A 22677-nucleotide genomic window follows, 5' to 3' on the forward strand; every position below is an offset into this window, starting at 1 on the left:
TTCAAAAAGATGAAATAGTGCAGCACCTGTGTGTCTTCAAACTTTAGAGCCCATGAACACCAACATATTTGATTAAGAGCAATTGCATCCTCTCACTGCATTTCCCTGCAATCTATCTGCTGTCAAGTCTGTTTAAAAATGCCAAAACGCTTAAAATACCTTAGAAATTGTAAAGAGCAGATCTTAGTTCTTGAACCATTTTAATATCAGGCTGTTTTAGGCACTTTACAGTCAGAAACAAGAGTCTGTATAATACTTGTCCAGAGAAGCAGTTGCCTCTTAATATCTTTCTGATTTGTCAGTGCCAACTGCTGTTATAACACTGTGCATGGAGATGGCACGGGTATCTAAACTACAGCAGCAACTGCTTTCCTTCCCTGTAGATGGTACACATCAGCATGTTCAAATTGATATACCACTATTTTATTCAACTGACTGTGCCACAGTTTAGAAAACAGCACAACTTCTGCAAATCACCCATAAAACTAACCACATCTATGAGCTCTATTTAAGGATTGTGCTCATACGCAATTTATACCTGTTTAAAAAAATGTGGTCCATGATGCTGCTGTTATACAAGAGGTGGAATGGTTGGAGATTGTGGCATGACCAAAAAGTTCGCACTGCGCATATTATGAGCTTTGGTTCTTTTTGCCTTTAACGTGGTGACTTAAAAAAGGAGGCCAGGTTTGCGACCACTTGCAGTCAGTTGGCATCTTCAAAGTGACTTTGGCACGCCAAGACAGCAATAGAACGATGATGAAACAGCAATAAAAAGGAGTCAGTCATCTATTGGTCTGCTGTTGCAATTGTGTGCAATCTGTTGTTGAGGAATTGGCCAGTTGTATGCACAGAAATTCACATTAACTGCTTAATTCAGATATAACCTTTCTTTTTATAGGAATATTATGGCAAAGAGACATGTTGCAGGCATCTTGCGCTTGTTAGTGCAGGCTCAGATTGTTTGCAACATGTTTGCAGTCTGTCTGCATTTATAAATTAAATAGAAGTTATTTACAAACCTTCACTAGCATGTCAGAGTGTGATTTCAGTCAATCTGAGTCGAGCCAAGATTGTTTGGAGATAGGTTGTCTCCCACCAGGATACTGGTGTGATGACCTTGAACTGCCCAGAGGTTGAGGGTGTGACATGCTCTACCTCTGGGCTAAACTACTTGCAGTTTGTTTTTGACAGCAAAAAAAAAACAAAAAAAAAAAACACACCCAGCATAATCAGTGGGTAACCACAGGTTTTCCTTGGTCACAAGGAGACTCCCATCTTATTTTTATTCTGTGACTGAGTTGTAAGCGTGGCGGCCCAAACTACTGCTGCTTCTACTTTTCTTATTGATGCACGAAGCATATTTTTGGCAGGTTTTCTAATTCTTCACCTCATGCTCTTGTAAGACAACCAAATAGCATTAATTTGCATCTGTGCTTGAGCAATGATTTTATATATATGGCTGTATGTATTTCCGTCTTAGGAGGAGAATATTCACTTCCTATACAATGAAAACACAGCAAAGAAGAGCGACAATATCATGGACAAATGGATTCAGTCATTCACGCAGTCCCTCATACAGTTCTTCAAGGTTGAGATGAAAGGTGAGACAGACGCTCTTAACACATGCAAATGTTTCAGTCATTTTACGTGACAATGACTCATAATTCTCTGGAGACTTATCCTATCCTAACCTTAAACCAGCAGGGGTTGAGTCCCCACCACCATTAATAGATTTATATCTAACTCTTATATCCTTAAGTCTTGCGTGCAACTATTTATGATGTTTCTCTTTCCAGTGTAATTAGACTGACAGTTTTTTCTGGTCACAGCTTACCGCCTGTACACCGTTGTGCCTCGTTTGGTCAAGTTTGTTGACATGCTCACCAACTGGTACGTCAGGACCAATAGACGCCGCCTGAAGGTGAGATCACAGCTCTAAATCTGTTCTTGTTTTTATGTAAAGAAGATGTGGGTGAAAGCAAATGATATATCACTCTTACTAAACTCTAAATGATGACTCAAAATATTACTGTATACAAAAATAGATATTAGATAATAGATATTATTACACTTTGCAGAATATTTTCTTTATTTGGTGCAGAATACAGTCTTGTAATTACTAAATGAATAGTATTAATTATTTATTTAAACTACTGTTAAAAGCATCGTTAACACATCCTTCACCTGTGAACATTTTATAGAAGTGCGTTTTTAGCCATGCTTGTGAACAATTGGTTCATTTCAACTCAGGGCACATGCACTAATGTCAGCGAGGGCATTTTTTAAATCTTTTTACTGTTCCAAGGGGAAAGAACTTATTGATGTGCATGCGAACTTTATAGGGCGAGAGTGGCACTGAGGACTGCTTGTGGGCGCTGGAAACCCTCTTCAGTGTTCTGTTCTCCATGTGCAGGCTGATGGTGAGTCATCCGCTTTCTGTGTTTTAGTGTGTGTGAGACTGAGAGAGAGGGAGAGAGAAGAGATTGCATGAGGAAAATTTCTTGTGGTGAGGTTGTGCTTTTGTGTATGCAAGAAATAAAAGCATAAAGCTGCTATTGTAAAGGTGTGTTTGTGTGCACACTTAACTATGAATAATTCATGAGTAGTAGGAGTTTTTATTTATAACACATTGATGTTTGCATGTGAGGCATGAGGCTTGCTAAGAATCAGTAATCCTAACACAGATCAATACAGATCAGCTGTGTGGTATGCAAGTTAATTAGCCATGGTTGGAATAAAAGAGAATCACATAAGAAGTAAACTCACAGTGGCACAATTCTGTTTGATCTTTAGCGACAGTTAAGGGGGAAAAAAAACTACATAAAAATTGCGCTTCTGACTTTTAGACCTTCTTGTCTGAAAAATGTAAATTAACTACAGTGTCACTCATCCAATAAATTTTCCTCTTTCTCTTTTTCTCTCTCTGTACTTGCTTTCTTGCCTTTTACCCCTTCAGGCTCCTTTCACACCCTTCATTACCGAGATGATGTACCAAAATCTGCGTCACCTCATTGACCCTGCTTCTGTCGAAGAGAAGGACAACAGCAGCATCCACTATCTCATGCTGCCTCAAGTCAGGTTGGAAAAATCCTTTCAGTAATCTGAGAGGAATTTTTTTGCCACTTAATGTGTTTATTATCATTACTGTCAACAGTAGATCACATGGATACGACAAAAACAGAATTCGCAGCCGAGGGGACTCTATTGAGCTCCACTCAGCTCTGCGGTGTTTTTGTCACTGCTGTTCAGGGAAAAAACAAAAACACCAGGCGAAAGAAAAAGAAAAGAAATCACATAGAACGGGACAAAAGTTGTTCATTTAGTATGTCTATGAAGGTTCTCAGTCATCCAGGTCATCGTAGTCAAAGGAGCTTGCAAGCTCCTTTGACTGTTCATTTAGTAGCTTCAGTTCCAGATCCAGTTATCAATAGTTGTTGGAGATCCAGACAGAGCTAAATAGAGGGTAATTGATGAAAAATCCAAGTTGCTGATATTGTTTAACGATTTGAAATGAGGAACAACCTTTCTTGAATTAATATTAAATGGTACTCTAAATCAGGTTCTCATCTACAGATAATTCAAGTACATTTTCATATAGATAATCAGCTGACCGTTTAGTAATACAGAAGACAGAAGTAACTCTTCTGTCTTGGCAGCAGTAGTCCTTGTTCTGCTGTGCAGTCTTGGTTAGTTTGGCATAGCAGCACATGAACCATGCTCTGGTCAGAGTGGCCCTCCAGCTCACAGCAACTCTCCCAGAAAGCAGAAAAGGTCTACCATTGCTAGTGGCAGTTCATCATGGTGTCATAAAAAGAGGAAGTGCTGTGGGCTAGCAGGTTAGCATGACTTAACTTTTAAAACAGGATTGAAGAATGTGGGGAACCACCTCCAGCTGCAAGTATATTCTGCAATTTAGGTGCATAAGTAAACTAAGAATCTGAATCTGTTCTTCAGCCATTTTAATCTAACCAAGTTCAACTGGGTTCATTGGCTTTTCTTGGCACATGGCACTCAGCAGCAAAAACAAAAAGCACACTTGTGTTAGCTCCTTTTCTGAGAGGATATCCACTGCTTATGTAGTCTAATCAGGGTCAGCCACAGTGTGTGGCTGTACTTTATCACAATTGTACTGAACTCTTAACTCTTCAAAGTAGATTTGGAGAAGTTTTCAGTATTTTCTTTGTAATTTCCAGGCTTTTCTCATTCTGTCCCTTAATTCCTGTTGTTCTTCATCTTCATCCATTTATCTTTGAATGTTTAGATTGTTTACATATTGAACACAGTGACCCTAGTTTTTAAAAAATGTGCCCCTCATTACATTTTAAAAGAAGAAAAACAATTCTTGATCATTCGTAAAATTGCTATTTGAATGGAATAGCCGGCTAAGACTCTTTGATATCGAGAGTTACTTTTTCAATTTTTTGTTCACTGCTGTTTTCTCTAGAAAATGAGTCTAATCCTGTTTGGGGTTTTTAGGGTAATATCTTTTTCTGTCTTTAGACAGTGTTATAGTAGAGATTTTAGAAGAGGCTGAGAAATATTCATGCAGAATTGCACAGACCCTTTCTTGATTTTCGGCCCTGCAGAATGGATATAGCTCACAAAATGTGTTCTTTTCATTTCCTTTCACTTCAATTACTCCAGTAAAAATTGTGGCTTGGCGGCTGATCAGTTTTGTAATGCCTGGGAGGAATTTCTAATTGCCCAAACTTAATTGCATCATCTTTAACTATAAAAAAGTTCTGACGTGATTAAATATCCATTTGATTTAGCATAAGGAAAATAGTTTGTGTAATGGTTCATATAATCTCCCCTGTCACTTAGGCAGCCCTCAGGGCTGATGCTTTATTAGCTGCTTGTCCTTCCTGCTGTCAAATGAGAGTACTTCACCTTCCTCCCAAAGGTCAGCTACCAATCAGCTGGTGGGAACAGCCGCTCGTCAATCACCTCATTAAATGATTGGTTGTCCCTGGCCACCCACTCCTCTTGTTTTACTCCAATGTGGCGTGCACACTGAGAAGACACAAGTCACGAGTAAATGAACAAGCATTGTGCATAGTTCTGTGTGCCTGCAGATAGTTAGGGATAATATTGCTATTATGTGTGATTATTAGTGGCTGAACAGCTCTAATTTGAATTCAGAGGTGGAAGTCTTGTTGTACCTTATTAGTGGAGCTAAATAGATGGTTCTGAACTCTGTCTTTTATATATGCGGTACTGACCCTGCTGTTCTCTAGTGTTTTCCTCAACAGATAATCCAATTAATTTCATAAATCACCATTAACGAAAGATGAGGATTGCTCTTAGCGGTAAAAATGCTGCTGTCCACCCAAGAATTTCCTACACATAGTTTTACAGAATAATGTATATTTATTCTAAGAGGATGTGTTATTGTTATGAGTGGAGACTGACGTCACGTGGCTTAAATGAACAGAGCTCAGTCACTTCTAGTTTCAGTTGATGGTATTCCCATTCCTAATCTCATTCTCTCCGGTGTCACAGAATAGACTGAGTTATCCAAACACTGATTCTCTCACTCAGTGCTGCATATGATAACATGAAAAGTATGACACTCAATATTTTTTTCTGTTTTTACAGGGAGAATTTGATTGACAAGCGCATTGAAGGCGCCGTCTCTCGGATGCAGTCTGTGATTGAGCTGGGCAGAGTGATCAGAGACAGGAAGACCCTGCCTGTCAAGGTAGATTACCATTTTGACCCTATCCACTTCTGTAATCCACTGGGATCTACATGGTATCTACTCTATAGGAAACATGATTTAAAATGTGGCAAGAAGAGTCTTTACTCAATGGTCACGTACTTCATTTCTCCAGGACTTTCACGCACATTTTACATTGTTTATCAGTAGATCCATTGCCTTCTTGTGATGTGATTGAAAGCTTATGAAGAGGGCTCTTTCAGATAAAATGTTGGACTTCATTTGAAAAGCACCATTGGAGCTGCCAAAAACAGAAATGAATTCAGAAAAACAAAGAGACACAATTTAAACACAGTCAGATTCCATCAGATGTGATGTAATATGGACCATGTCTGACTCAGGTGCTGGATCATTTCCTGAGTTACTCCCATATTATGTTTGTTTTTCTTGGTAGTAGTATTCTTTATTGAATTTGGGTAAAAAAAAATCATAGAAGACTCAACAGATGTAATTGTCCAAATGTAAATAATAATAATAATAATAATAATACTATATAGAAAGTTCTGTTTTAAAAAAATGATCCAATATATAGCCAAACACAGGATTTAAGAATTGCAGTTTTGTTTTTTGTTGCTCATTTTCTCGTAATTGCAGTAGATTGACCCTGTGTCAAAATGTACTTACTTTTCATACTGTAACAAGGTTTATGATGAATTGGTATTTTACTTTACAGCTACATTATCTAAATGTAGCTGAAGGTGTATGCTAGTTTGCATTGTGCATGCTTTTTCTTTAATGTTGGTTTTAGCTTTTTGGTTTGTGTTACAGTACCCATTGAAGGAGGTTGTAGTCATCCACCAGGACCCAGAGGCTCTGAAGGACATTGAGTCACTGCAGAAATACATACTTGAAGTAAGTAAATTAGAAAAAGTAAATAGAACACCCAACCATTCAAACATTTATATTGTATTGTGTATTCATATTGCATTCTTTTGTTTTGTTTTTTGGTAAATTGGGGAGATTGATTTGCTTTTACTCATGCACTGTTGGAGGGGGTATTTTCTTGTCACTTTCTTGCAAAGGTTTTCCCCAGCCTGTAATTCTGTTGCTTTGCTGTGCTTTGATCAGTACTATTTAACTTATAATCTAAAGAGAAACATCCCTGGAACCGTGTTTACACTCCAAAGCCACTGCTGTTGATTTGATAGAGGGGATGAACATCAGAGGGAGTACATGTTCACACACTACTTGGATCTTTAGCTGTAATTGAAATTTCAGTGTCTGTTTCGTGCAAAAAGAGGGGCGAAGCACATGCCTCTAAATGTTATTTAACATTTGATCTACCTTAGTTGCCACATTTCTCAACTGCAAAGTGCAATCACAGGCATGTTTTCTTTTTTAAGAGCATATCATAAGTCTTCTGTGTACCAATGTCAGTGTGTGCTTATTTACTAGACAGTGAGGATCGATTCAGGTGTGAGCTGGATTAATTCAGGTGTTTAACAGGCTTGCAGACTAATCCCCATTGTCTTTAAATCCTTGAAGTCCTTACCTTTTTATTTTTCCAACAAAAGAGGACATTATAGTACTGTCATAGAGAAGAATGTTCTCACCTTTGCAGGATTTTGTACGTCTTTGTTTCTTGAAATTGGAAAATTGATTCAACCCCCCACATGACTGCGTTGACGAACATTAACACAACTTTTACAGAAAAGAGCTTCTGCTGCGTCTTCTGCTGGATCCTCCAAGCTTTATCTTAGTTCTAGCCACTTCTTATCTATCACTCTGTTTTATTTCTGGTGGGGAGGACATTTAACCTTGTCAGCCTCTAGCTTTCCTGCCAGTAAACAAGGTTTATTCAGTCAGAATTGAGAGCAGTGGAGGCCTTGCAGCCCGGTAAACAATCTTTGGAAGCTGAATTTTTCTATTGTTTCTTAATTTCAATAAAACCACATTAAGTATAGATTCATCTTTAAGCACAACAAAGATATTTTATGTTTTAGGTTTGACCTTTTTTGTGGCCAGTGTTCATGTGTCTGACGAGTACTCAGGAGCAAGAGAAAGATTAACTAAGATGCAAAAACCGATTTACATGTTTTTATTGTCCTTGTGGAACAGGTAAACATTTAATATAATTGAATGAATTCTCCTAACATTCAGGGAGGAGAGGTTGGAGTCAGAGTGAGACTGGCTGTTGTGGCCATCTGAATTTTAGCTTGGGTCAGCTTTGCTTTGTTGACAGTCTTGTTGGTGACTCTGTCAGCTTAGTTTCCTCTGAGCTTTATGTCAAATATGAAATGAGTTGCTTTTTTGAGCTGACAGGCTTCCTTCATTGTAATGCACCAGCACACTAAGTCATCACACACACGTTCCCCTACACAGACTAACAGAACCTCAAAGCCATATTTACCCTCAAGATTAAATGAGCTATTTCTTTGTGAAATCAACCCATTGATAGAATCCCATTTTAAGTAAGCTTATATTTTCAACCCCCCAGTGCCCTTAAGGTTTATACATCGACCCTCTACAGTAAGCTTATCTGTGCTCTCTGTCAGCAAGTCAACTGTGCTAGAGCTTGATCTCAGTCACAACCTACAGCATTGTGATTGACTGGACCAATGGATGGCAAAGCCGGGCGGGTGTCAGTATGGCTAAATTAAGTATTGCTGATATGACTGGATCACAGATGCCCCCCCCCCCTCCCCTCCCTCTCTCTCTCCCCTGACTGAAAACAGAAATATTGACTGAAAAGTGGGGATGGCTTATTGGAGATTTACAGATTGACTGGCTTACTGACTATTTGATTTCAGGGCTGATGTACTCTTTGAGTGAATGGTGATCATTTTTGACTTGCCCTGTACAACTCTAGTATATAAAGTTTTTAACTTTTGTATTATTTCAACTGATTAGAAGTATCTGCTTGTTTTTCTACATAAATAAATAAACCATAACCATTTTCTCTGTTAACAACTGAAGCCCAGTGAGTTTATTGGCAGGTTCACATTAATGCTCCTTTCCGATCTAATGGGAACAGCCTTTGTAATGGGCAATGAATGAACATTTTTAAAGTAAAGTAAAGAAGGGATTGGACAAGGACCCTTCAGCCATGTTGCACAGTTTGTCTGTTTGTTTGGAACGACAGCGCCAGAAGAGCCAGCTTATCCAAGCAGTCAGGAGATGCATAAATCAATCATCTATCAGTCAACTTCTATTAACAGCAAAACTTGAGTCTATAAATCTTGTACATTGTGAGTGTTCATGTACGTAATCAAATGTGTAGTAGTAATAAAAGTACAGTAACTCCCCTGTAACAGTTTACTTTAGCTTAGGTTTTGCTTGAAGTATAGCAGAATAAGATGTTGGTATGTCATTACAGTGAATTTTATATTGAGTTCCAAGCACATCCATAGTACGAGTGACCTACTGTACACTGTTTTTGTACCTGTATCAGTCTTGGGCAGATGACATTGTATTCCCCAGTGTGAGATATTAACAATTTTGCAGCCAACTAAAAGACAATGACATGGTGTGTTTGACTATTCTTCATTCCCCAGGAGCTTAATGTGCGACAGTTGACACTTTCAACAGACAAGGACAAGTATGGTATCCGCCTGAGAGCCGAGCCAGACCACATGGTGCTGGGCAAGAGATTAAAGGGGGCCTTCAAAGCCGTCACTGCTTCTATCAAGGAGCTCACCAGCGAACAGCTTGAAGCCTTCCAGAAGAAAGGTGACAAAAAATTTTAAAAAGTAAATAATCACAAAATTGTTTCAGCAGTGTTGCTGAAAATTAGCGGCCTTATGTTCTGTATTGACTTAATCTTTATGTATCCTTTTTTTTTAATGTTTGCTTGTTTTCTAGCGGTGTTATCAAATTATTAATCAGCTGGCAGTGATATTGCTAAACAAATAATAAAGTGGTGAAGAACAATCAGTTAGTGTTAACGACGAATCCTCGACGAGGAAACCAGTTTATCCTCTGAATCCAAACACTAGCTGGTCTGGAACAGGGTAGGGATCAAAGCAATGCAAGGTATCTTGTCTCTCCAATTATAGAAAGATGAGGAGAGCCCCCAGAGTCTTTGAGGAAGGAGGCAGAAGAGGTCAGCTGGACTGTGGGAACTTAAAATTTCCAATAACTTGCATGTTTGAAGTCCAGCCAGTTGTGAGGCGGAAAGAAGCGATGCATGGAAAGAGACAGATGGTAGAAAAATGTTGGAGAGAGTGCACAGAAAGAAGAAAATGTTTATAGTACTGCAAAGTTACAGTTCATCAATTAAAATCGAACGCGAGCCATGATGTGAAACTGCTTGCTATTAAACTAAACGGAAGCTATGAACAACAGAAGTGGAGCATTTTGTCTGTCTGAACAGTCAGAGTGAATGAATCTTACCATGGAAAAAAGCTAATGGCTCACACTTGAGTTGAGTCCACTTTTAAACTTTTTGTGTAATTTCCATGACTCTGAAAGCGAGAGATTGACCGGTAGGCTAGAAAGTGATTGTAGGTTGTGGCCAATATTCATAACCTATACCTTTTGATGCTATTACTTTCATGAGGTGGAAGAATAATGGTTAAGATAGAAGATGTAAAACAGCAACAAAGCCGGGAGGGACAAAGGAAATTAAAGCGTGGAAATCTCAGATTAGAGAGAAATGAAGCGACTGTTTCACCGAGCCTCCGGGTGAGGAAAAGTGAAGAGGACAGGAGAACACGGTCATGGTTTTTAGTCAGAACAGAGATATGGGTAATTGCTGCCACTGGCAAAATGGAGATATGAACCTGAGCAGATTGCATTTGCGGTATTGTTTTAAAGCTCAGATCTAGTGCGGATGCAGCTAGAAAGACTTAAGTTTTAAGTAATATTAAAATACAAACAAACATCAGTCCAGACCCCAGAAAACAAGAAAACAAATTAAATTTCAAGTTATAAATGAGAGCACTTTATTCATTGTGATTAAAACTCAAATCTCCTTTAGAAGTCCTGTCAGGAGATGAACTCTTCCACCAAATCATGGGGCACATTTATTTAAACAGAGATATAAATAGGTTGAATCATTTTTAACAGTGTCTGCAGCCAGTTTTGATTCATTCACAACACACATCAGTAATCATTATGGCAAACCTTTTTTAAAACACTTAGAAATAATCCATTATCTCTTGCCAGCATAGTAATCCTTGTAAAACTAGATATTAGAATAGAAATGCAGATATTTTGTTGCATTAATTTATTATCAATAATTTTAATCATACACTAAGTATAGTGTTTAACATGGTTATACAATCCACATGTCATCCTTTTTTTTTCCTTAGGAAAAAAAATAATTACTATTTATTGAGATTAGAAAAGAAAAGATTTGTGGTAACCAACATTTTCTTACTTAAAATACTCAAAAACTTTGTTTATCTTGGAATTGATGAACGTTATATTGCTAAATGTATATATTTATGATGAATTATCTGCTTAATTTGCAGGCTCCATAGTGGTGGATGGTCATGAGCTCCATGAGGAGGACCTGAGGCTGATGTACACGTTTGATCAGAGCTCAGGCTCTGCACAATATGAAGCACACTCTGATGCACAGGTAAACCCAGTGCTCTTGGTATTACAACCCTGTATCCAAAGAATTTTGGCCACCGTGTGAAGTTTAAATAAAATGCAAGGAGGAGGTCTTGCAACCTCTTTGCTTTGGCTACCTGTCGATGTTGACTATATTCAGGTGCTCAGTGTAATGTGACTAGATCTTAAAAAAAAAAGAACTACTCTGCTGCTGTTGCTACACCAAGCTGCCACATGCTGTAAATGCATTTATGTTTCTTTACTGTGAGTGTGATGTATGAAATTATTTCGCAGCTAAGTGGAATCAGTATATATGCATTTCCCAGAGGCCCTCTCTAATCAGTGCTCTTTCAACCGCATACATGCCACACGGCTGCAGCTTAATACCAGTTTACTGAGCTGGCTTTTTAATTCTCTGTTGCTCACTCGCTCACACTGACTCTTCAGGTTCCATCTGTCTGACGCTCTGTTCTCTCTCATATTCTGTTTCTCCATTGTTTTATGTGTACATTCACTCATCTTTCTCTCCTTCTATCCATGATAAAATGAGAAGCAGACAGTATATCCTTTACTGCTGCCTGGATGTTGTCTTACATTTTGACACTGTAAATGTTTGGGCAATAGGATAGCAGACTAACTGCTTAAAGATTGCTCTTGTCAACTCTAAATGTTAACCTTTTCAAAGTAATAGTTTGTAACAATGAGGTAAAGGACTGGATGGTTCAGTTTTAAAGTAATTTAATTACACTCACTGGCGCTTTTATGTATATCTTCCTAGTGCTGGGTTGAACGGCCTTTTGCCTTCAGAACTGCCTTAATTCTCTGTGGCATAGATTCAGCAAAGGACTGGAAACATTCCTCAGAACTTTTGGTTCATATTGGCACGATAGCATCAGACAGTTGCTGTAGAGTCGTTGGCTGCACATCCATGATGATAATCTTTGGTTCCACTGCATCCCAAAGGGCCTCTGTTGGATTGAGATCTGGTAACTGTGGAGGCTGTTTGAGTTCTCCTGTTAGAAGGAGCCATCAGAAGATGGGTACTGTGGTCATAAAGAGATGGACATGGTCAGTAACAATACTCGGGTAAACCGTGGCATTTAAACAGTTTAAACGATGCCATGCACATCACCATAAGCAGTCTACATCATTGATAAAAGGGAGGATGGAGCCATGTTTTCATGTAATTTATGCCATCCAAAAGTTGAAGCGGATTCAAAGTCATCTGATGAGGCAGTGTTTTTCCCAGACATTTATTGCCAAAATTTTGTTGAATTGCAGCCTCAGTTTCCTGTTCTAAGCTGACAGGAGTGGCGTGGCAACCAATGCAATATTTTGTTCCTGTAATCCAAGTTTGATATTTTGTGCATTCAGAGATGCTCTTCTGCATACCTTTGTTGTACCAAGGGTTTATTTAAGTTACTTTTGCATTCCTCTCAGCTGGAAACAACCTGGCATTAGCATTTTTGCTCATGAATTGCCAAAAAGTGTTGGCTGATTAGATATTTCCATTAACAAGCATTTGAACATCTGTAGAAAAAAACATGGCCGCTGTATGTGTATATTAGGAGATTAGTAATGCTTGAAGATCTTTATTTTGTGTGAAATACTTTCTTTTTATGACTCGTATTCAGTTTTTGTGGCAGTTTTTGTATGCCAGGACGAGCACATTTCACCTCATTGTTTCTTTCTATTTAAGAGTATTATTGGAAAACACAGCACACAGTTAACTTGCTGTGCAGATAGTGCTATGTACATTTTTCACAGTTATAGCTACATTAACTAATGATCTTCTCACTTTCTGGATCAAAGTACCTGACATATCTTAAAGACATAAAAGCTTGGATTAGAATAAATACTAATGAAATTAATTAAACCTCCAGCTTAAATATTATTCCAAACATCTGTTTTAATCTAAAATAAAATAATAGTAATAATAATGTAAAATGGCTTTTTTATTTTTTACATTTGTTAGACCTGTTTGAAATATTAAGTTATGATCCCCAGAATTTAATCTTGTTTATTAGAGCGCCACCTTCATCTCAAGTCACAGAAAAACATCAGGAGAGTTCTGTCATAAATTTTGCTAAGAGTTTAATCTTCCCCTCTTCTCTTCTGCTCATGATCTGTTATCATTTAGGTCCTGGTGCTGTTGGATGTCACCCCAGATCAGTCTATGGTGGATGAAGGCGTTGCCAGAGAGGTCATCAACCGCATTCAGAAACTACGCAAGAAGGTGGGGCATTTATTTCTGGACCACTACTAGCTGTGGAAACAAGAGGGACACATAACACACCACTCCTGAATTTTACAATCCAGTGTTTAATAAGCAGAACCTGACGTAGTTGCAACAGCAAAACAAAACATGCCACTAAGGCAGTTTGAGTGGTTTTGCTTCAGATGTGAACTTTTTGAGGATGTTTCCTTTATTTAAACAAACTAAACAATCCCCTGCTTTCACATGTATGATCATAGTCCTTTAAACCACTCCCATTTTAGTTAATCTGATGATGTTTCAAGACTGCAGCGTAGAGTCAAAACAGAAACTTTGCTTTTTGTTATATTTCCGTCACCCCAGTCCTCCCCCCGTTCGTCTTTATGTCTCATTGTATTGTCCGGGCAGTTTTGAAATCTTTCCACTGCAGCGTCACAGTTAGAGGTTTCTCCATCATAAGGCAGGCTTAATGGAAGCTTAATTACAGTCTGGCCCCTTTCAGATTCTAATGTTCGAGCTTTGAAGTGGTCTGGGGAGTAAAGACGGATTAGCCAACAGCCCCTTGTTTTCACAAGCAACAAACAGTTTTTTCCGTCCCCCTATAGCAGTGGTGTGCATTGGCTCCCTGCCAGGTTAAATTCCTCCAGTTATTTCAAACTGAGATCTGTCAGGAATTTTCCACCCTGTGGATGGGAATTAATTTTTAGCAATTCTTGTACATGTTTGGTAGTAGTTTGGTGGGTTGCACCTGTTATCACTGTTTGCGTGGGAGGCAGAGTTGAGAAACAGGGGTCACCATTTCCTTATTTTTAATGGACTGTTCCCCAACTGGAGAGATCTGTTGCTTTATTCCCCCCCCCCCCTTCCCACCACACACACTCATACAGAGGCTCATGTGCACTGTACTAGCCCCATCAGGGTAGGATCAGTTACCTTGACTTGGAGAACCCTTTAAACCTTCTTCCTCTTATGGACTTCTCTGTACCTGGCTGTCTGTCCGCCCTTGAGCCAAATATTGCAAATGGCGTGTTTGCAAGAATGTGTGTGCTACACTGTTGGTACATGTGTGTGTGGCCGTGCATGTGTGTGCCCAGCTGCACACTCAGAATAGGATTAGATCAATGTGTTTGAATATGTCAAGGTTATTGGAAGTTTGCGGCATATGATGCCAAAATAAATGGGCTGTCATCCAGTAAAAATGTCCCCTTGTTTGCTTTCACCTTTATTTCTTCCTGTATGGTCTCTGCTTTTTAATCCAGCTATTCTACTCTTTTGTTCATCTTTTCATTTTGTTTGTCTCGTTCTTCCTTTCAGGTAATCATTTCCTCCAGATGTAATTTATTTATAAAGGAGGAAAAAAAACTTTGAAGAGAGTTACTTGTGCTAAAGATTTTTTGTGTCCTTTGTAGTCATTGGATTTGTGCTGTTGTTTGAAGACCCACTGAAGCAAGACTTTTAGCCTGTTTACTCACCTGCTCCAATAAAGAAAACTCTCACTTCTCATGCCACTTGTCTCTTAATGTCTGGTCTTAGGGGCATTTGGTGCCATCAGATGAGATAACGGTGTACTACCGCTCCCAGCCAGAGGGGGAGTACTTGGACTCTGTGATCAAGGCTCACACTGACTTCATCCTGGCTACCACAAAGGCTCCACTTCTCCCCTTCCCTGTCCCAAAAACTGCCAGCGTTATCATAGATGAAAAGACCCAGGTATAAAAGAATACGTGTAGACCAAGCAGGGTTATATATGACTGAGTTTTGTAGCAGCTTGTAGTCTGACACAACCTTAAAGCATTCATGAAACGTGCTGGAAAGTATTTAGCATATACATAATATACACAAGGAGCACTCAAATTGGTGTTACAGTAATAAAAATTTTTTAACTTTGTGTTTAGTGGTTACCTTCTTGCAAATCTCTTAAGTATATTTGTTGCAGTTGTCATGAGACTGAAACTTATGTGTGCTTTTCTCTATTGACTCTTTCACTCTTTGTTCTATGTCTGTTGCAGCTGAAGGGTTCAGACCTGGAGTTAACCATAGTAAAGGGATCTTCGGCCCCTCGGGCTCCTCTAAATGGACCAGCTTGCACATATGTCAACCTCCAGGTGAAGGTCAACAACAAAGAACAAGGTAGCACATGGGGAGAGAATCTGTTTTTCTCCAGTTTAAGTGGTGTAACAGGAAAACTGTAACTGTCTAATTTTAAATAGAGTTAAAATAAATATTCTCTGCTGATGATTGAGATTATACATATGTGCAACCAAATTCACATATAATATTAAATACAACTATAATATAAATACAGTAACATTATCTTACCTGTGATTTACTTTTAGTAACTGTTTGGCTATGTTAATAATCCTCTTGAACTGGTTTCTTGTGCAGAGGGTGTAGTGCTGTTGGAGAATCCCAAAGGGGATAACAGGCTAGACTTGGACAAGCTGAAGAAAGCGTGCAGCAGCATCTTTGGAACCAATAACACACAGCTCAAATTCTTCAGTGACGGAACTGGTGAGAACTAAACTCCCTTCTTTTTTATGAGAACATTTAATCATGTTATTTAAAAATGTACATCTTCTTTTTACCTCCAGATATTTAATAACAATGAAAATTCTTCCTTTATTACCAGTCGGTTATTTTATCTGTCATTTATTTCACTTTTCTTTTTATATATTTCTGGGTCCTTTATTTTGGCTGTTTTCGTGCTACACTTTAACCATTTTTAATTTTATAGTTTTTCTGCAGAATTTTGACTGTTTTTCTTTTCCACTTTTCTGATCTTCTTCATAGCTATAATGTCAGTAAAAAATAACAGAAAACACGGGTAGTTACACACAGTGTAGCAAACTTTCGCTGTAAAACTCCACTTTGCAGAGCAGTTCATTTTTAAGAGTAAGGATCATTTAAATTATTATTAAACAACATAATATTGTGCTTTTTTCCCCCAGCAAATTGAAATCAAAGAGAATTAATTAATTAATTATTTAGTCATAAAATGGTTCTTTCTGTTAAACTGTAGAGAAAAATAAACATTTCATAAAGCCTTCTGACATAAGCTAGAGCACTTTATCATGCGAGAAATGCCAACAGAGCTTAGTCAGTTTTTTGATTTCATTTATCATGACAACAGTAAAATCAACCATTATCCTGTGATAATAAATCTTAAACTAATTTTATCTTTTAGGCCCCAGTCATGCAGGCCTAGAGACTGGTTCATGACAACCACCAGTCGCTAGGGAAAAATGAGTATTCCACAAAGAGGTCTTCTGTGCTGAGACCTCGTTGTGATTGCTGTGGTTGCCATGGACGTAGTTTGTGCCGACTTGTCTGCAAACACTCGACAGCTACTCACTAAGCAGTAACCGTGATGCAAACCTAAAGTGAATACTGCCTTGCCTTCATTTTATCCAGCAGCAGGCAGGGTGAAACAACCACTGACTAACTGGTTAGAGAATAAGCATTGCTCCCTAGCTACAGGTGGTTGCCAGGGGGTCTCCACCAGATCTCTAACTCTGTGTGACTGAGGACTTGTTGGTTTTTATAGATTTCACAAATCATCATGAAACATATGTATATTTGTAACTGTCTGTTTCTCACAGAGCTGACCAGCAAAACGGACGTGCAGACTCTGACTGGTAAAACTTTGTCAGTGACTGCGGGAACTGCGTCACCTGGCCCCGCCCCCTCCACCGACACCATCGCGTGTCCTTATGTAAACCTTCTACTATGCAACGCTCAGCCAGCTGGTGAGAGAAGCAGCCACAGAAACTGAATTTATGTGCACAACACGCTTTTCTCACTTCTAAAGATTAATCTTCGTCTGACCAACGTTTTATTTGAGAGAAATATTGAGAAGATTTTCTTTGTTTTGTTTTGTTTTTGTCCTCTTTATATTTGCATTTATATTCGAGATTGAACTAGTTTTAAATGAAAAGTTTGACATTGATTTTGCTCCAGACCAAATTTCCTCCACTGGGGCTTCAAACATTGATTCATATATTTATTCATTTATTCTGTACTTGTGCCTGCACAGCCACTTAAATTAGCTTACCACCAAAACTAAAAATGGTAAAGTGCTTGCCTGTGGTCATCAGCACCACAGGCAAATGGTCATGGTAAATGGTAAATGACCTGTATTTGTATAGCACTTTTCATCAAGATCATTTTTCATTTTTTTTGTAAGTTAACCAGCTGTTGGTGGAGACAGAGTGGCATCTGTCTCCTCATCGCTACCATCAACTACCATGTATATGGATTTCTTGTCAACATTACAGTTATTCCTATTATTTTAAGTGGATATTGACAAGGAGTAACTGTAGCTGTGTTTAGGTTTTTCTTCCATTTCTTCCAAGTCATGCATGCTGGTTGTGCAGTTATGATGCAGTTTTGCTTCTACTGCAGGAAATTGAGTATAATCCAACTTTATCCTTTGAGTCATTCAGTCTGTCCTTTCACCTTTCCCTTCTACTTAGCCAGGATGTTTTTCCTCATCTTTTCCCAGCTGAAGCTTGTATATATGCCCTCTCAGGACAGAACTATCCCTGCTAATAAAAAACATTGTTAATGATGTAACATGTGGTACAGTTCTCTTTAACACCCTCCCTATCTCTTCTAGAGTGCCAATCAGGAGACGTGGGTACCCTCCTACTGGTCAACCCAGTAGGCCAGAATCGGCTTAACCACGAAGGCTTGCTCTCTGAGACTGCCAAAGTTTTTGGCCTCCGCAGCAGGCGGCTCAAACTCTACCTGGATGAGGACCTTACTCAGGGTAAAAAAAAAAAGATCACTAAAACCATCACTGAAACAGATTTTAAGGCAATTAATGGCTGATAGAGATACGGTGATTCCTCCCACACTTTCTCATGAAAAGTTAGTAAAAACATGTAAATGTATTTGCCAGATTTTCCTTAAAATACTACTCAGTACCTAGTAGTACATGCAGAAAAATGGCTTCTGTGACTGGAATAGATTTTGCAAATCTGCACATAGGCAGATTTTTAAAAAAAGATTTTCAGCTTGTAGGGAAAGCTGTAAGATTCTAGTTGTGTATGTTGTTAGATGCTAAGCTGTGTATTCTTTATTGTAACCAGTAGGACGTCCAAATCAAGTATAAAACACGAGTTAGTGCATTGTCATTTTTAAAAAATCGAAGCATTTTCCTGAAAGACACCAAGTTTCTTTTAACTGCTTTGATAAAGCAAAGTAACTTTCCTTAGCTGTAGGGTTTTAAAAGTTTTAAAAACTGCTCTTCTCAAATGTAATTTTAGCCATAAATACTTCTGTTTTCCAGAGCTGCCAGCTGATTCTTCAGTCAAATCTCTTGACACCAAAACTCTGTTTGTGAGAGTTCTTCCTACGACCGCTGAGGCATAAATCCACAAACCACCTGAAGAGCATTTGTCTCTGACAGACCACATGTTCCCTAAATGAAGGTTTCTACCACTCAATAGCCCGATTGATGTACGATGGAGTAGCATGGAGTAGCTTCATATGTTTATGATGCTTTTTGAATGCAAATCAGGGGTTGTCTGTCAAATTCAGAACTGTTAAAATGCAGAGTCACAAACAGAAAAGTCTTTGTGTAACATAAACTCAGATGGAAAAAAAAAAGAAGAACGTTTTGGGATGTCTTTATATTTAAATGGGGGGGTCTTTATAAGAGTCGATGGTCTCTCTCGCTCCAGTTTTCTCCCTGACAACCACACAGGTTTTCCCTCCTCATATTATCCTTGTCTGCAACTGTAAGTAGCTGTTTCTGAAAAGTATCTTGTTAGGTCATATTTAATGTCGACCAAGAAGGGATTTTTCTGGGTGATGGTGTACATTCTCTCCTAAAAAGTGGGTTCACCTCTGTAACACAGTGATGGTTCATACATAACCAGCTCTTTCCAGGTTTCGAGGAAACAGTTTAATTTGATTAACTGTCAATTTTACCAGTGGATGATTTTCTTTATTATGATAATGATGCAAGCTACTTCTCTTTGAGGCTTATTTGAAGGCAGCTTAGTCCAGAGTAATTATTGCTTTGTCTCATAATTGGAAAAGCAAATTTGGGCTATTGTGCTTATACACCATTTTGAATTTAACAGATAAACTCATTGTGCTCACTGCATTGAGAATCCTGTGACAATGGAAAAGGCATTTAAAAGGTGAAATGGGTTTTTGGGCTGCTGTACCTGGGGACAAAAAGGTTCTGCAATGAAAAGAGCAACAAATGAATAGTGTACTATTTTAGGTGACTGAATAAATCAAAGGTGACTTGGAATCAGCATGTTTTTTTTTTTTCCTTGTCTCCTTTCTGTTCACTTAAACCTCTTCGTGGAAGTGAGAGACAGAATGTTTCTGTGGGATCCTGCAGTCTGACATTTTGAATGACTGATGTTACTTTCTTTAGCAGCAAGGTCAGAGAACAAATACATCAAAATGCATTACAGATGCTCTCAGCTGTGGTAAAAGTACACTTTGGCATGTGGACTTACTTTGAAAATGAGTTACAATAAAATCTCTGAAGTTAATTTCCCTCTTTATTTTAACTCCACGTGGGTGCTTTACTTTTTTACTGAACTGAAGTGTTAAAGGTAATGCATAATTTAGACTGTAGCTTCTTGTATGACACACAGGTACTCTTAAGGATTTGGCTGTTCAGTTTCTGTTTTCTCCTAGTCCGAAATAGCATCACATTCACTATCACAGTGAATTAACAAAGCAGCCCATGACCAAAATTAGATGACTAGTGCTAGCATAACTCCCAGCTGAACCCTCTGATCCAGATACATTCATCATTCAGTTGACTAAAAACAGCCCAAAGCAAGAAGACCTAATGTGTGAGTTGGACTTCTGTCGGAAGTAACAAGGTAACTGGAAAGCCCTCCTAACCCAACACCACAACCTGCCACGTCGTTGCAAGCTGCATCGATACCATGCATCGTGTTGCAAGTTTCTTGCAGAGATCTCACAATAACTAAGTCCATCTTTTATATATGGTGTAATACTTTGTTTCTGCATTTGTTTCCATTTGAGCCTATGCAAAGGGGTTTTCACCCTTTTGAGTACTCAAAGGCATGTAGCTCCATGTAGATGATCCTATGCTGGGGCTAGGGACAAGCACAGATGGTAGCATCAATGGATGCTTTTCATTGTTTGCAACACTGTTTAATTTCAGCTTTTTGTATGTTATAACTTCTTGGCTCTTCTTAGCCAAAAAGTTATAACTTAGTAAGGACCAAGGGACAGTGCAAGCAAAAGTACTATCCTGAAGTATTATCTTAATCTCAGAAGTATTAATCTTCCCATTAGGTTATTCTTTTGGCTCTATTCCTTATTGTTATGTCTGGGCCTGTTTTTAATTCTGATTACTACAGAGCATGCATTAGACACTGATTTGGATGATTCCACAAGTGGTTTTCATAAGGCATTTACCGGGCACAGTGTGAGGCTGATGTGGCTTTCCAGTGAATGTTTAAATGGGACTTTTATTAATCCGTGTCTGCAAAAACCAGTTTCCCGTTGGTTTGGTTGTTGATTTGCATATTTTGATTATTAAAAAAAGCCAGGAGGAAGAGCAGTCTACTTTGGTAGTTGAGGTAATTCTCAGCTGGGGGCGCTGCTGCAAAACATCATCTTCTACACATCCTTGCAACGCCATACCATAAATTTACTATTAATTTACATCCAAATTAAATGCATAAATAGTCCATTAATCTTCTACCGTGCAGCTAATGCTCATAAACATTTCTTCACCCTGCACCCTGCTAAGTCATCAGCACCAACACTGTATAGTAAACTGCTTCCATTCACAGTTACCCATAAATACATCGACGTCACTGAGATCCACTGTGGAGCACCTGTGAACACATAATTTCCTCTGGGATTAATAAAGTATTGTGTGATGTGTTATGTTATCCACAGAGTGATTTTACATATTAGCATTCAAAGTTATTCTCATATTAAAGGAACAGTGTGTAGAATTTAGTGGTCACAGAGTACAAACAACCAACTATTCCTCCTTTAAGATAATTCTAAGCTAATAAAAACAATATTCAAAGTACATGTGAATATATACTAATTAAAACCTAATTATCAATATCATAATTAATGTCTGGAAATAGTTTTCTCTAAATTTCCCCCATAACTTGTGGAAGGTGAAGTATAGCTACTCAAAATCTTGGGGTGGGGAACAGTGATGATGTCATTTCTGTTGGTTTTATGTTGTGGGATGGACATTTAATATGTATTGAGGTTTCTTTAAAATCTATATATCTCATTATTATACCATATGTTATTGTACATTTATTACCATTTATTTGTTAATGAATTGACCTTGATCTGGTTTTTGTATTTATCAGGTCAGCTAACAGGAAAAATGACATGAAAAGGATAGCAGAGAGGAATAACACAGATTTAAGTCAATTATCTTTATTTGGTTGTCAAAACTCAACAGGCTCCACAAAACATGTTTTTGGTCATAATTCAAGAATTCATGCGCAAATCAAAGCGTGATTTCACACAAATTTAGTCAAATTTACTGAGCAGTATGATAAAGTGATGGCATTTTATATTCAAAACAATAAAGGTTAATCTTACTGTGGCATCACATTATGCAAAAAAAAAAAAAAAACTCCAGACAAAACGGTTCACATTTATCTTCATTGTTTCCTCTCAATCCTATGCAGTACATGAAAAAGTAAGTATACAGTTACTGTTTCCAAGTACCTTACCAATTACCAAAGTAGAATACCCAAACATTATTTGGTGAGGCCATATGTTCAACAGCTTGGCTCAAATCGGGTGATACAACAGGACGGGGCAGCAAATCTACAATAAAGGGTTTATACTGGTCTTTTTGGTGTGTGTGTGTGTGTGTGTGTGTGTGTGTGTGTGTGTGTGTGTGTGTGTTTTAACTAAAGTTTCTTACAACCTAAAAGATACTTCAGTACATCATAATTTGAGTATAGCTCAGTACATGATGCTTGTTTTGAGCACAGTATTTTCTACCTTTGATTCCAGCATCCCTACAATCAGTGTTATTTCATTGTGATCATTTTCTCCTCTCCCCTCCTGAGAGGAGCAGCATGCATCTTCACTGGTTAAATATTAAGTACACAGCTCTGTCTCATCATCCTGTCATCCATCTCGCTCCCATCTGCTCCTGCTGCTCCCTTTGTGCCTCTACACACCTCAGCCTGGGCAAGTATGCAGGTCGACGACCCATCTGCTGATAGGCATTACAGAAATACACTAT

General features: G+C 38.4%; 1 protein-coding gene across 1 annotated transcript in view; it reads left to right on the top strand.

The window, feature by feature from the left end:
• iars1 (isoleucyl-tRNA synthetase 1) overlaps nt 1-19902 on the top strand; it is a 64014-nt gene extending 44112 nt beyond the window's left edge. The window contains exons 20-34 of the mRNA XM_085354287.1: nt 1484-1604; nt 1833-1924; nt 2346-2423; nt 2960-3081; nt 5602-5704; nt 6491-6574; nt 9217-9391; nt 11137-11246; nt 13362-13457; nt 14970-15146; nt 15446-15566; nt 15822-15947; nt 17036-17182; nt 18052-18204; nt 18727-19902. Coding sequence (XP_085210413.1) covers nt 1484-1604; nt 1833-1924; nt 2346-2423; nt 2960-3081; nt 5602-5704; nt 6491-6574; nt 9217-9391; nt 11137-11246; nt 13362-13457; nt 14970-15146; nt 15446-15566; nt 15822-15947; nt 17036-17182; nt 18052-18204; nt 18727-18809 — 1788 coding nt within the window. The 3' untranslated portion in view covers nt 18810-19902. The remainder of the gene's footprint in view (nt 1-1483; nt 1605-1832; nt 1925-2345; nt 2424-2959; nt 3082-5601; nt 5705-6490; nt 6575-9216; nt 9392-11136; nt 11247-13361; nt 13458-14969; nt 15147-15445; nt 15567-15821; nt 15948-17035; nt 17183-18051; nt 18205-18726) is intronic.
• Nucleotides 19903-22677: the final 2775 nt, after the last annotated feature.

This window comes from Diplotaxodon limnothrissa, linkage group LG5 (assembly GCF_057381915.1).
Source record: "Diplotaxodon limnothrissa isolate DT_005_m linkage group LG5, D_limnothrissa_male_GT1.1, whole genome shotgun sequence".
Classification (NCBI taxonomy): domain Eukaryota; kingdom Metazoa; phylum Chordata; class Actinopteri; order Cichliformes; family Cichlidae; genus Diplotaxodon; species Diplotaxodon limnothrissa.